This window comes from Lepidothrix coronata, unplaced genomic scaffold (assembly GCF_001604755.1).
Source record: "Lepidothrix coronata isolate B3197 unplaced genomic scaffold, Lepidothrix_coronata-1.0 Scaffold195, whole genome shotgun sequence".
NCBI classification, from domain to species: Eukaryota; Metazoa; Chordata; class Aves; order Passeriformes; family Pipridae; genus Lepidothrix; species Lepidothrix coronata.
Window position 1 is genome coordinate 1,448,487 of NW_016690375.1, and position 14,314 is coordinate 1,462,800.

The 14,314-nt window shown below is 41.9% G+C and overlaps 1 protein-coding gene across 1 annotated transcript in view; it reads left to right on the plus strand.

The window, feature by feature from the left end:
• Positions 1–3,661: 3,661 nt before the first annotated feature.
• The window catches only part of LOC108505553 (glutamate receptor ionotropic, delta-2-like), a gene marked incomplete at its 3' end in the record, with an annotated part of 143,482 nt that continues 132,829 nt past the window's right edge, over positions 3,662–14,314 (plus strand). The window contains exon 1 of the mRNA XM_017831699.1: positions 3,662–4,725. Coding sequence (XP_017687188.1) covers positions 4,638–4,725 — 88 coding nt within the window. The remainder of the gene's footprint in view (positions 4,726–14,314) is intronic.

Sequence of the window (14,314 nt, forward strand, 5' to 3'; positions counted from 1 at the left end):
CAAAGACTCTAAGAAGAAGTGGATGCAGTTAAAATGCCAACAAATTGTATTAAAATTCTAGAAATAGAAACCAATCTTAGCAATGGTAGGTGGGCCTTCCTGGCCTTTCTCCCATATTCAGGTAGCACCAGTAACAGTTTCAGTATGACTGTCATGTTTTTCTGATTGATGGTTCTCTCCTGTAAGAGATGATCAATTCTTTTTAATCCCACCTCTTAATGCAATAATATTGAATTATCTTATGAAAGACAGTGGAATAAGTTAGAAGCAAGTAAAAGAAATGTTAGTTTTCACAGCCAGTTGGCACGGCTGGAATTCACTGTTACAGAAAGTCACCAAGTTTAATGCTCAGTTAGGTTTTTTCCTGTTTTATTTATTTTTAGCATAACTCTGTGTCTGATAACAAGCTTCATTAACTATGCAAGCTAAGGTAAAAATGTTAATTGACAGGAAGTGATGGCTTAGTAGGGTCAGGAGAGAATTTCTCCTGTCTTCCTTTCCCACTATGCACAGTGCAGAACAGTCAGATGGGTGCATAATGGTTGGTTGGGGATTTTTTTTCCTCTGAAGTTATAACTTACAGGCCTTCATGAAAAAGGTGTTGGAGCAAATGGAATGCCGGAATAACCTAGGGTGTAACTTGATTTCATTTCATTAAAGATTTTTTAAAGTTTAGGCAGTGCACCTGAAAATAAAATATCAAATTTAATGTGCAAAAGGTGTGTTTAATGCTCATGTGTGAGAATGGTAATACTTCCTATGTAATTTAGGACTGTATTAGTAAGGCTTAGCTGCTCTCTTTATCTCTCAAAACTAAAGGTTGTCAGTGTGCCTGTCTTATTACTTTGTTAATTTCTTCAAATACCTGAAGGATCTCCTTGGACTTAGAATTAAACAAATCAAAAGTTGACCTCTGCATGGTCAGATCTGTTTGTATGGCCAACCGGATGGGAAAAGGGTCATAGCATTGACAAAATTAAGGCTTTAGATGACTGAAAAGCATGTGAAACTTTCATATTTAGCTATTTCTCCTCTGTAGATAGAAGCTCAGGTCCCAGGCTGACTTGGTTAAGGTAGCAGTGTGTTATATGTGGATATGAGGAAATAAAATTAGATGGACTTTTTTTCCCCTACTGTATCTGTTTTACAAGAACATCCTTTCTTTGCAGCTCCTCTAGGAGTTGCATTAATGTGCAACACTGTAATAGCTGACCAGTGGAAACATAAGGTACATCTACCATTAACCACGTTTTAGACTACTAGAAAGAAGACAACTACTCCCTGTTGTTAAGAAACAATGGTTGGTTGATGGTGGTACTTCTCCCACTGATGTTAATGGTGTAGCTGAAGCGATGATGTAACTGAGGACATGTTGAGAGGGAGGTTATATTGAAGGAAGAGAAGCATGGCTAAAATCTGTAGGATTCTCTTTTTTTCCCTAGCTTAAACTTTCAGCAAATGTTTAGCATTTATTTAATAGAAAAGAATATTATCCCTTTTCAACATTTTTCTCTGATACCTTGAACTAACCACAAAGCATAAGATTTTTTTTTTCAGTCTACCTAAATGGATGACATCAGTTTCTGTTTTTAATGAATAAGATTTAAAGAGAATGGAAGCAAGGAAGTGAAAATTACTTTATCTCTGTGGTGGATGTGTATAAAGTCAATAATGTGTTCATTATTTAAAGTAGTGTTATTTGAATTCACTTTTTACATTTTCTTCAGTCTTTTTCCTCTCAAATTTTCATGTGGTGTTCTTTACCAATCAAAAATATTTTTTTTTATTAGTTACAGGGTATCTGTGAGCTACAAACTCTTGGTTGTCTCTTGTATTCTGTTAAATGTGTCTACAAACTTACAAGAAAAAATTCCATTCATGTGTGTGGCCAGTTCAGGGTACCGAATGCCTTAAAAAGTCAGTAAGGATAGCTGGTTCCCAGATAAGGGGTCAAAATTCTTAGTATTATCTAAACTGAGGATTAAAAAGTTACAATTTTCCAAAGGTTTCCATTACATTTCCTATTCTGCCTACTGTGCATTGTACATTATTAAAGAGTACTGCTCTGACATGCCCCCCAAAGAAGTGAATTAACATTTCTTGTGAACTCTGTTCTTTTGTGAAGAAGTAATAATGACTCAAACAGCTCCAAAAGTTTTTCAGATGAATCAGAATTTATTACTTGTAAAATTAATGCCCATTACATTCACTGATACTGTGCATAAATTGTCATTTATAGGAAAAATTATCTTTTTTTACTGTTTGTTCTTATCAATAACATCTGACTCGCACAGAGGATATGGACAAATGCAGCATGTGAGTGATATAATTTGTGAGATTTTTGCTTCACATTGCTCATCATCTATTGTTGTCTTTATGTACCTTGCCTTTTGCCTTTTAAAGCAATTTTAGTTGTGATTTGTTACAGCTCTTAGAAGAGAGAGCCCATTCTAGCCAGTGAAAAGAAGAGCCCTGCCTTGTGCTTTGGGTCTGGCTTGAAGCCTTTTGAGTGTTACCATTTTTAGGGAAGTACTCACCTGCCAACGTGGACCTAAGCAAAGTTGCAATCGCTGCTGGTGCTTTTTGTTGGTAATGTGAGTTTTGTTTACTTGTTTTAGTTGTTTTTTTTAAATAGATTCAATTATCTTGCCATAGTTTATACTTTCTTAAAAGTCTTATTTCTCCCTCTTGAACTAAATTCTTAAATTTTCTAGGTATGCAACTGTGCTTGCTAACTAGTTCCATGGCTGAAAGAAGACACATGCAAGTCAGGAGAAACAGGGGAAATATGCAAGTCAGATATGATGAACTTAGAAGTACTATAACTAAGAAAATTCCTTCTAAAGACATTCTTTCTGAAGAAAATGGGTTGGTCAACCTCTGGTTGACTACCAGGACTTGTGTGAGTTTAGGATATAACTGCTATGTTGAGCAATTCTTTGACTTCTGCTTCCTGTCTCTAGTGTGACTAGAAAAATCAAAGTCAGAAGAAAGTGTAATAAGACATAAAATGGGGATTTAGGCTGGTTTATAGAAACATACTTAACCTCTCTGTACAATTCTCTGTCTGCGTAATGGGGATAATGTATTTAACTACAGCACGAGAAGTCTGAGGATTAATCGGTTAATGAATTCACAGAACCCTGAGCATGAAAAGTGTGCTGTAAATGTTTCCCATAGAAATTTCTCCATTACCTAAAGAGAGAGGAAGAAAAAAAATCCAATTCATTGCTTTAAAGAATTGTGAAAATTCCATCAAGAACACAGATAATTAAAGTAATATTAATAGATTTTTAGGTCTTCATTTCCCCCTCGAGACCAGGTGTCCCTGATTTTTTTTCCTTTTCCCCTTCAAGTAACGTCCCTGACTCACTTGTCAAAGACTGAGATGCAATAGTGCCCATCTAGCTTTGAACTTGATACCTGCAGTGGAGTTACAAGGTTAAATAAATGGGGTGGTTTGGTTTTTTTTTTTTTAAGCTGAGCATAACACTTCAAAAAGATCTTTTCTCTCCCCCCTCCCCCCAGTGTATTTTTAGGCTCCATGCACTCCTGCCTATGTCTGTTCCTTAGTCCCAGTTGAAGATTTCAAGGGAGATGAGGGTTCTATTTTGTTTCTCCCTTGTTTTGCAGATAGGGGGAGGAGGTGGTTATTAGAGAGAAGCGCTCTCGCTCTCTCTCTCTGTTTCTCCCTCTCTGGCTGATAGCACTTATCTCTCGCTCTCTCTCCTTCTCCTAGGTGATCCATTTCTAGGCAACGTGCTGGCTGGTGCTGGAGCTGCCAGCTCTCTCTGCATCCCACCAGCAAAGCGAGCTCCAAAAGCAACCTGCAGACCATCATCTGCTTTCCTCTGACTCGCTCCGGGTACTCCTCCTCTCGCTCCTGCCCTGTCCAACCACCACCTTGCGCGACAGAGACAGCACGCTGGGCTCCATTGGCAGATTTATTTTTTTTCCTCCAGTTGTGGGAAGCGATTTTTCTAAGCGAAGGGTGGGGGGAAATCTCTGCATTACTATCTGCATTACCTTGAAGTTCACTTTGTTTTTTGGCCTCCGGGGGGGCTTTTCCTGCAGGAATCTGGCTGCTGGAAGCGGGATCGCCTGCTCTCCCAGTCGCCCGCTCCTCCCACCTCGCTGAAGGCGAGCTATTTGCTGCGGGCTCCTGGGGCTTCTCTGGCCAAGGGGGTTTGTGCGTGTCTGCTCGTGTTTGCGTGTCTGTGCCTGTGTGTATGTGTGTGTGTGTGTGAGCGTGTGCGTGGTGTGGGTTGGAAGTTGCTGTGCAGCAGCGGGACCGAGCGGATCCCTGGACCCGGCGGAAGGATGGGGATTGTCTGACCAGCAGAGGCGTCTGCTGCCCGCGGCGGCGCCCGGGCTGGATGGATTTGCTGCCGGCGCTCCCAGCAATTCTGGTGCTGCCCAGGAGCCCCCCGAAGTGACGCGGGGTTTCGCCGAGGAGAGAAGCGCTCGGAGCCCCGGGCTCACTCCCTGCCCAGCCGCGGCTCTGCGCCAACCACCGGGATTTACACGCTCCTCCGGCGGCATCTCAAACTCTTGGGCTTTCGGCGCTGCGCTGTCCTCCGCGGCGGCACCGCTTGGTGAAGAGATTTGTTGTTACAAAGCCTGGACCTCCGGAGGAGATGGAAGTTTTCTCCCTCATCCTGGTCGTGTCCGTCTGTTGGACTCGAACCTGGAAAGCGGCGATTGCAGATTCAATCATTCATATCGGTAAGGGGGTGCTGCGCCTGCTGGTGCTGCTGGACACTTTTCCAGCTCTCCTTTGCAACCTTCCCTCTCTTGGCAGGCTTTCCCCCCTCCCCCCGCAGCCCCCGCGCTCCTTTATCCCTTGCTCGCTTGCTTTTTTTATTGTTTGCTCCCCTCTTATAATTGCTTTCCACCACGTTCTCAGGCGTCCTCTTTTTCCCCTACCGCGCTGTGTAAAGGTTTCTTGTCGGCGGGGTACGTGCGTGCTTTAGACCTTGAGGTTTTGATGAGGCTGATGATCGGGGCGGGGGGGGGGGGGGGGGGGGCAGGGCTCAGGCACTTCCCCGGTCCCTCCCCGCAGACCCTCAGCTCCAGCCTGCCTTCCGCCTGCCCCGGCTAGCCCTCGGCCGGGGGAGACCCCAAGCATCCCCGTATTTCCCACACCACCGCGACAGCCACGCAACCCCCACCCCCGCCGCCCCTTTTCCCTTCCCCTTCCTTCACACCCCCCCATCCCGCCTTCCTCTCCCGCGGCGGAACAGGTGGTTGGGCAACGTGAGCGCTTCCCCTGCCGTGGGCGGGAGGGCGGCCGCGGGGGCGGGGGGCTCTGGCCGCCCGGCACCCCCTTCCCGGGCCGCCACCCCGCCGGCTCGGTGAGCGTCTCTCGGGGCCGCGGCACCCGCGAGAAAGGCAGAGGCCTCCCCCTCGGCCGGCGGGGGAAGGGGGACGGCCGGCACAGGCGGCGGGGCAGCTCGGGGGATGCCCGAGCACGGCGCTGCCCGCGCTCCCAGCCGGAGACAGGGCGCCCATGCCCCCTTCGCTCCCCGTTATCCTGAGCCATCTCCGGCACGGCAGCGCTCCCTCGGCGGGCTCATCCCTGGGAAGCGCCGAGCCCCGCTGCCGAGCGGCGTTTTGTTCCCGCGACTGGCGAGAGCGGGTCGCCCCCCTGCGCCGGCCGGGGATGTGCGGGGAGGGACAGGGGGAGAGGAGAGGAGGGCGCTTCCCTCGCTGCCGCTCGCCCATCTGCAGGCACCGCACGCAGGCGGAGCGGGGGCGGGCGGGCGGCCGGCGCCGCGCTGCCCCGGGGAAGGTGCATTTGGGGGCAGGGTCCCGCCGGGGTTTTGGGGAGGTCCCCGGGGCGCTGCCGGCCCCGGCCGTGGGGCAGCTGCCGCTCCCCCAGGGGTTGGCTCTATAAATATGTCTGCCGGTGCTTGTCGTGGGGATCCGTAGCGGGTTTCTGTGAAAAGGGGAAGCGGGAAGAGCGTTTGGAAAGCCCGGCCGTCAGGAGGTTTCCTGCAGGACACCGATGTTTGGGCAGAGATGAGCTAGCCCTTCGTGTAGTCCTCCCTGTCCCCGAGGCCACGAGCCACCGCTGCCCTTGGGTACCGCAACTTTATAGGGGTCAGTCCTTATAGCTGTGTGCGACTGGAGCGGCAAATATTGCACCGGGGAGGCAGCGCACTGTGCCCTCCTTTTAAAGGGAGAATGACTTTTTTAATTCTTCCCAGTTGTAGACTGTTAAAGCGACACTAGGAGACAGTTATGTCTTACGATTTCTTTCTGAAGAGCTGGTAACAAGCGATCACATTTTAGGATTTGGGGGGAAATTTTGACTGTGTAGCAGATGAGTTTCTTTGCAATCCCCTGTCACCCATCCTCCTGGCTAAAGGAGCGCTGCTGGGCAAGCTGTGTGCCTTTGCACTAACGCCAAGGGAGATGATAGCTTTTCTCTCCTCGAGTTAATGAAAATTTGTCTTACTTGGTTTTATATGAGGAATGCAACACATTTTAATGCGTTTTTTTTAATAATGCTGTTAGTGATTAGATGCATCAGCACAGTAAATCCTCATTGAAAGCAGGAAAAAAACCATCAAAACTGAAATAGTTGCTTCTCACACAATTAATTTGTCTTGAGAGACAATTAGTACAGTTGACAAGGGGATTAGCTCTTTTTATTGACTAGTTTATGTTGCCGTGAAAATGGCAAAATATAAAATTGTTACACAGAGCTTTAAATCTGCTAAAATGAACACACTGAAACTAGATGACCTGAAATTAGAACTGTTTTAGCAATAAGTGGGTACATAGCTAAGTATTCCAACTTGTACAACTCACAGATGAAATTTTGGCCCCTAGTAACACCACTGTATTTTGTGACCTGGTATTCTAACCTCCTTCTGTTTTCTTCGACTTGTACTAAGTAAACTTATGTATAAAATATTTAGACATAACTAATAAAATGTATGTATTTAACTGAGTTAACAAAAGCAGTAACAGGGTACTCTATGAACAAATTACCTACAGAAGAACTCATAAAACCAAAATTCTCAGTTCAGGGGAAACGAAATACTACCAGAGGTGGTAGTGATGCCTTAGGCAACAGACAGAATAAAAGTATTATCTTGTTCTCCTTTTGTAGTTTTAAGATATTCAAGTGGAAAAATATTTTCCCATGTTTGGGAGGGGCAGATGGTCATAAGAAATAACACCTTACCTGTGCATAGCCTTTTTCTAATAGCACATACTTTTTTTGATATAATGCAGAAACTCTTGCTTGCCTATGTTTTATGTATTTCCTGTAAATAGATGTTTTCTATATCAAAGTATGTTATCAGTCATCTCTTAGACAATGCCAAAAAATATTACAATTTAGTGAGTAGACATTAACGACCTGGTGATGGCAGTGGGAGGGATATGGTGACTGGTATCTATCTATGATAGTGCATTTTCATATTTATGTCTTCTGTTTATAGCTTCTGCTTTTGATCATTAGAGGAGGTCTGTGTGTATGCAAGTGTGCACATTTAAAAAAAAAGCGTTTCCCTGTATCATATTTTAAACATCGGTAGAGCTGCTTATAGTCTGTACGTTTCTGCTGCCCTGGTATTGTAAATAGGAACTGGCAGTTCAGAAGGACTACATTAAGCACTCTTGTGAAAATGTTGAAATGAATCGACTGCACTGTAATTTTCGTTACCCCTATATAAAAAAGAAAGGGGCAGGGTTACCATGTCAAAACTGTGCCATTCTGTATTATGCTGCTTCTCTCAGCCCGTGCATTGATTGAGTAATTTCATCAGTCCCACATTACTTGATTGCTTAGAAGTTTCCTAATGATCTGTATGCTGTAGGAAGAATCTGAAAGTCGTGAGTGGAATGGCAATGATTCTGTGTTTTATGAGGCTATTCAAAAAGTCGCTCTGATTTATGTAGCTTGAAAGCTCCCAAGTCTTTGAGATTAGCCACGCTGCCTGATATTTTCTTCATACATCAGTCGTCCCACACTCCTCACTCCCTAAACAGGAGTTTAGAACAGTGTTTTAATTAAGCAGGGATTAGGTGGCACTCCTTGTCAACTGCACAATTTGCGTATGCTTTGTATCCTCTACAGCTGATAGTCTCATGCTTTTATATTTTGTACTTTGTGCTCAGTATTTTCCCTTGACATGTACATAGTAATACGTCTGCATGTGCATATGGATTTCCTATTGTGCCTGTAGAAGCATAGATGCAGATGCGTGTGTTAGGTACTGCAAAATCACCTAGGGCAGCAGTCACATAGTATTGTACAAAAGTTTTGCTGAAAATATACACTTAAGTATTTTTCAAGGTTAATTCATCTAGTTCAGGCCCCCTGATTACTTCAAATTGTTTTTTGTTTATCAGTAACTTCAGTTTTATGCAGTCAGTTGTGTACTGCCCTTAGCTTTCTTATTTTCAATGGCAAGTTCAGAAATATATATAATATAATATATATATGACTATATGTATTATATATGCTTCTACATATATTTTTTCCTCTGATTTTAATATATATTTATATATACTTTTTTTTTCCCTGAGAGGGAAAATTAGTTCTGTTCTTACCTTACTCCTCAGAGCTTTTAGACTTTGTAGGCCAGGACTGCTGCATTCCTTGTGTTGGACAAGTTCCCAGCATTGCTGGGTCCTGAGTTTTTGTTCATGTCTTTAAGCTCTTCTGTACCACAGATAATAATATCAAGGCAGTTCTAACATAGGGTCTATTACTTGTTTCTTCTGTTGATATTAGTAGTGTCTTTAAAATGTAATTTTTTTTATAAGGGAAAGGGAGTCTCCTTGCTTGGTGGTATGCATGTCCACATTTCTTTTTGTAAGCTGATGTGCTACAGTGCAACTTGGCTTGCATTGTGTTGTGCATTGATAATAGGAATTTAATTTACTGTGCTGTTGGTAAAGCCTCATTAGAAGGTTTGTAGCGTATGTCACTAACTGTTCGTTACTGCGCTCTCACATATATTTGTAAAGCACATGACAAGCAAGCAAAACAGATTTTTTAAAAACAAATAAATCTCTGTGTACCTATAGTGTCCACAGAGGAGCATTCAGATCCCAGTTTTCCCTGCCCTATAATTTTCCAAGATTTCTTGCTTATTTTAAACACACATATGAATGAAGACCTGGAATACAGTGCACTGTGGCTCAGCAGCCAGTGGGTTCTATTAGTAACTATGTTCTACTTAACTGCTCAGCATGTGTGACACATGCTCTGTTTCCATGTGCGTTATTTCTAAAATGCTTTCCCAGGTGATGAAACTTCTGATAGTGTTTCAGTCCCTGTAATGTGTGTACTTACTGTGTAGCTAAAGAGGGGTAACTTTGCATGCCATCATCCAAAGGCATGTTTGCCATTAGGTGTCACTGCTTTCTAGAGTGTTTCTTAGTCATCATCAGGGCCTGATCCAGAGTCTGTCATGATCCAGGTGAGTTGTTCAGTTGACTTCAGAAGATTTTAAACTGAGCCGGTGGATTGCTGACTGCAGCAGGCGGCTCCTTTTCATGTTCTTAAATAACTCTTAGTGTTATATCAGGTTCTTTGTCCTTGATAAAGACAGAGTAAAAAAACCAACCATCCATTTTCAAGTGGTGCCCTAACAAATGTCTGACATGACAATCACTGCTGCTGCTGTGTGCTTTTATATCACTACTTATGGATGCACAGAGCCTTTATTCTCACAGTGCCATCTTTGAAAAAACACACTGGAGAAAAATCTTTTAAGACTGCGACTACATAAACCTACCAACTAAGGTTCATTTAACTTAATGAACAAAGGCATTAAGTATGGTTCTCTTCCACTCCCTGGTCCTGTAAAGCAAGTGGTATTGGCAAGAGATGACTTTTGTAAGCCATTAGGTTACTCCCTAGATATAAACTTGAACTTACATCATTTTCTTCCATTTGATATATAGCTATCTGTAATCTGCCATGACAGTCTATTTTTGGTTTAAATTTATTGGAGGCTTTTGCCTTTTGAGGTTTTACTCTTTCTCACTACTCCACTGCTTGGTTTCTTTCTTTTCTTCCCCCCCCCCAACACAGTATGAATGGTTTTAAAAACAGTTTATGTGAAAGAGTAGTTCTATTTAGCTGTCAGTTTCTAGTTAATTTTCTTGGTTACCTGGGTTTATGTGACAGCATGGTAACAGTTTTAATCCACACTCTCTCCAAACATAGTTTGTTTTATATCTTCAGTGTTTAAAAAACTTATTAGACACGGACAATTACCATTTCTGCTTGGACTTACAAGTAAACAGTAAGAAAAGGAAATAGTATTCAAAAATTGTCCATATTTTGAGCAATTATAAGAAATTAACCAAACTTTGAAAAAATGTAAGTATATTACTATACATGATAGCTTGGTATGTGCAAAAGGTTAACTTCAGGTGATACACTGGTAATGGGGCAAATCTGGATACCTTTCTGCATCTGCAAATTCAGTTTCGCTTTTTTTTTTTTCCAATTAGATTTAAATATCAGAAGGAGTGAGTTATCTAAGCTGGTGAAATTTGAATAAAAACTTGATTTCAGATTCAGGCTTGGCATATGTGTCAAAACCTGAATAGCTACACACCTATGCATCCTATAGACCTTACAATCCAGTTCATGGCTCTGGTCATGCTGACGCCCATCTCTGAGAGCCCCGGAGATAATAATTTGTGTTATCTAGAAATGCCACGAGGCAAGTATGACTGTCACAGCCCAACAGTAATGCATAACATGCAGGTTTGCTGGCAAACTGACATAGTGGTTGGGAGCTGGTCAGGAAAGCTCGTGTTTCTTTGGGGCATTCTGTACCCTGGATTGGCTGTCTAGCAGTTGGGTTCCTACTGGGCTTCCTGGGTACAGATGCAGTTCCTTTCCTTCAGTGGTGTTACATTATATTCTTGCACCATCTACTGTGTTTGCTAGCAATTATGAGCTGTGCTGTTGCTTGGGATAGTTACCACAATGAGCTACATTGGCCTTTTTCAGAGTAGTGTTGATCATGCCTTCCTTGCTCATCTAGCCTGATAGGCTGTATTGGAAAAGGTGCAATACTGAGCTGCTGGAATATGATGCGTGGCATGGAATATGTGCTAAATACGTGCTAGATAAGTGTGATGCAATGCTAGTTAATCCATCCTCAACACTGGGTAAAGAAGTCCGGGCAAAGCCTTCTGGACACAGTTCTTAGCTGGCTTGTGCATTTGAAGCAGCACATGGAGAAGAGGAGGTGCTGTTGTCTCCCACTACAAAGGTAGAATGTAATTGTATATTCTTGATGTAGTCATTTAAACACTGATACTAAAATGGAAGCACTTAGAGAAAGAGTGATTGAGAAGAAGGTTTCTTTCTTACTGTATCTTTCTGTCCTTCAGTCTCTTCCCATGAGCACTGTCGTGGCAGTTTCCTCTGCTATTCTTCATTACAGGAGTCAGGCTTTGGTTTCTGGTTATTGTTGGCCAAGCAATTGAGAGACCTGATGGAGTAAGGGAAAGATTCTCTTGTGCCTGCAACGACTATAATTAATAATGGTTTATGTGACTTGGAGAGTTGTAACTGATCTGTATAACAGGGAGGACACAGACTGAAATTGAAGGTTAGTAAATGAAATGTGCTGGTGTTTGGATGACAGTTATGAAACTTGGCAGGGGAATGAGCTTTGAAATTGTGCAGTGCTGTAATTTTGTAAGGCTCAGAATTTATGTCCTAGTTTCAGTGATAATATACTTAATTCAGAGAAGGAGGTATTTCGTGTTCTGTATTGTACTGCAGAGTGCACTTCAGCTGGAGAAACTTCTTTCTGCTTTGGTCTGGGACTAACCACAAAAGCTCAGGGAAGGGTTATTCTGTGAGCTGTAAGTACTGCATTAAAAAAAAGAAAAATAGAAAAGGCATAATAAAAAGTGACACTTACTTAATGAGAGAGGATAATACAGTAACTACAGCATTTCTGTGTAGCATTGAAATTATGATGGAAGAGGTGGTACAGAGACAATTACTCTAGATTTAGTCAACTGTAAACTGATGGATTTGTAAGAGTAGGGTTAGATTTGAAGTAGATTTCCATTGCACACATTAGTTTTGGAATGGTGAGGGAGTAGAGTGGAAAAGAAAAGATGTAAGGGAAAAAGTTTTCTGCAAGTTATGCTGGATTCATCTGGCAAGCTAAGTTCAAGAGGAAATTGAAAAAGAAAATGAGTAAAAATGCAAGGAGGAGAGGAAAATAAGATATCAAAGGCAAAAGACAGTAATTCTGTCTATTTCTTTGGGAACTCTATAATATTCCTGTAAATGCTATGCTAAATGGAAAAATTCTGAACCAGAGAGGGGAAAATGTGAGGATACAGAATTTAAACGAAGAATTATATGTGTATTTTAATGTATTAGATAACACTCTGTGCTGAAATGCTAATTATTCCTAATTGTTATATTTGCTTTACCCATGAATAAAATATCACATATCTAATAAAATATGCAGTGAAAATAACCGTAAAATTCCTCTTGGAGTCTTTCACGCAGATTTAAAGGATTTAATTTCTTATTTTTTCATTGCCTTTTAAAACATTAACTTTCTATAATCAGTTGGATTGCTAAGGCCAATATTCACTGAACCTAACAATAATTGCTTGTTTTGCAGAACAATTTTTTGTTACTCCAACCATATCTTTCTCAGAGGCTTAAATCGCATTGGTGATTTCATTATAATAATTCACTTGTGATAAATCAAAATCAAATAGTGCCACTCCAGTGCTGTGGAAAGTAGCTCCAGATGAGAGCTCTGGAGAGAACAGAGGATATCATAGAAGCAGACCTGAATGTCAGGCCTGGATTTGCTGTGCCTAATTTTAATGTACACAGATATAACAATCTTGCAAACCCAGTTTTAAAGAGAGAAATGAAAACTTGCACAGGGCAGATTTCCCTGCCTTAGGACTACACTCAAACCCTGTGTTTAGGACCCAGACCTGATGAGAGACAGTAACTTGCCTTGCTTTTGAAGCATGCGGGAGCTCGTCTGACTGGCTTGAAGTCAAGCTTAGGCTCCTGAGACACTGGGATGTTTTGAAGATGTCGATTGTCTTCCTCAGGTGGCAAGACACTACTGCAGAGTTACCTCACTGATTGCAATCAGTATTAAAAGTTGCCTGGCTGAAAGCACATTGTGGGGATATCTCCAGACCAAACAGTATTAAGCAAGGATGTTTCTTTTTGTATATCCTTTGCCTTCCTGCAGTCTTTATAGTGTTCAGCTTAATCATTTGAGAAACATTTTAAAATCATTTCATGTACTGGAGAGTTGTTAAAGGGAAAGAGACAGTAGAAAAGGTTCAGTTCTGGCTCAATGAAACCACTGTAGAGTACAGGGACTGTGTAGCCAGTGGACAGTATGTGTGTTCAATGCAAGTGAAAGGAGATAGCTATTATTAGTCATATTAAAATACACGTATTTCTCCCTTTTACTATTTCTGTTCATTTTTTCTCTCTCATATTCCAAGCTCATAGCAAGAAGTTGTAATTGTCACTATGTTCTATAGTCTTAAATATCTGGGTTTTTTTGGAACAAAAAAGTTAAAAAAGTCACCATAACACAAATTCGGACAGATAAAACTGTTTTTATTTATGTGGAATTCTGATTATTTGACCTCTTTTGAGATAAATATACCTTCAAAAGTTGGTTATAGTTCTTGAATGTAATCTTCCTTCAGCTGTCCCTTTTGTGAACATACAGAACCAAAGCACTATTGCAGTATATCCACTAATATATTTGCTATAAATATCTTCAAAAATTTACTACTCATGTACTACTTTAATTTGCAGTTCCATGCTACAGGTTAATAACGAGCACTGGGGTATGTATAAATGCAAGCATATACAATGTATAAATGCACTTTTTCAGTAATCAGAAGGATTATTCTTTTTTTAAAAATATTTGACTGGATTTTTCTTTAATTTGGGATGGCATTGATTTTCACCCTAAGTACCAACACAGAGATTTGGGAAGTTTTTTTGCTTACAGGCAGGAAGTCATAACGCGAATACACATCGTGAAATGGCACCTCACTGTGCTAGAAGCTGTACAAATATGAAACAAAAAGTTGGCTGTCAGGAGATTTGAGGGTGAAGTGAAAGAGAGGGCTTGGATCTCTCTGCGGCTCAAGACAGTTTATACAGCTGGAGAAAAAGTTGCAAGTCTTGTGGTGTCTTTTGAGAGACAGATTCACTCATTCATGTTTGTGAATGATCACTGGGTACAAAGGGTTGAAAGCAGGTAGATACGTCTACAGAGACATCCTGTCAGGGCAGACGTGG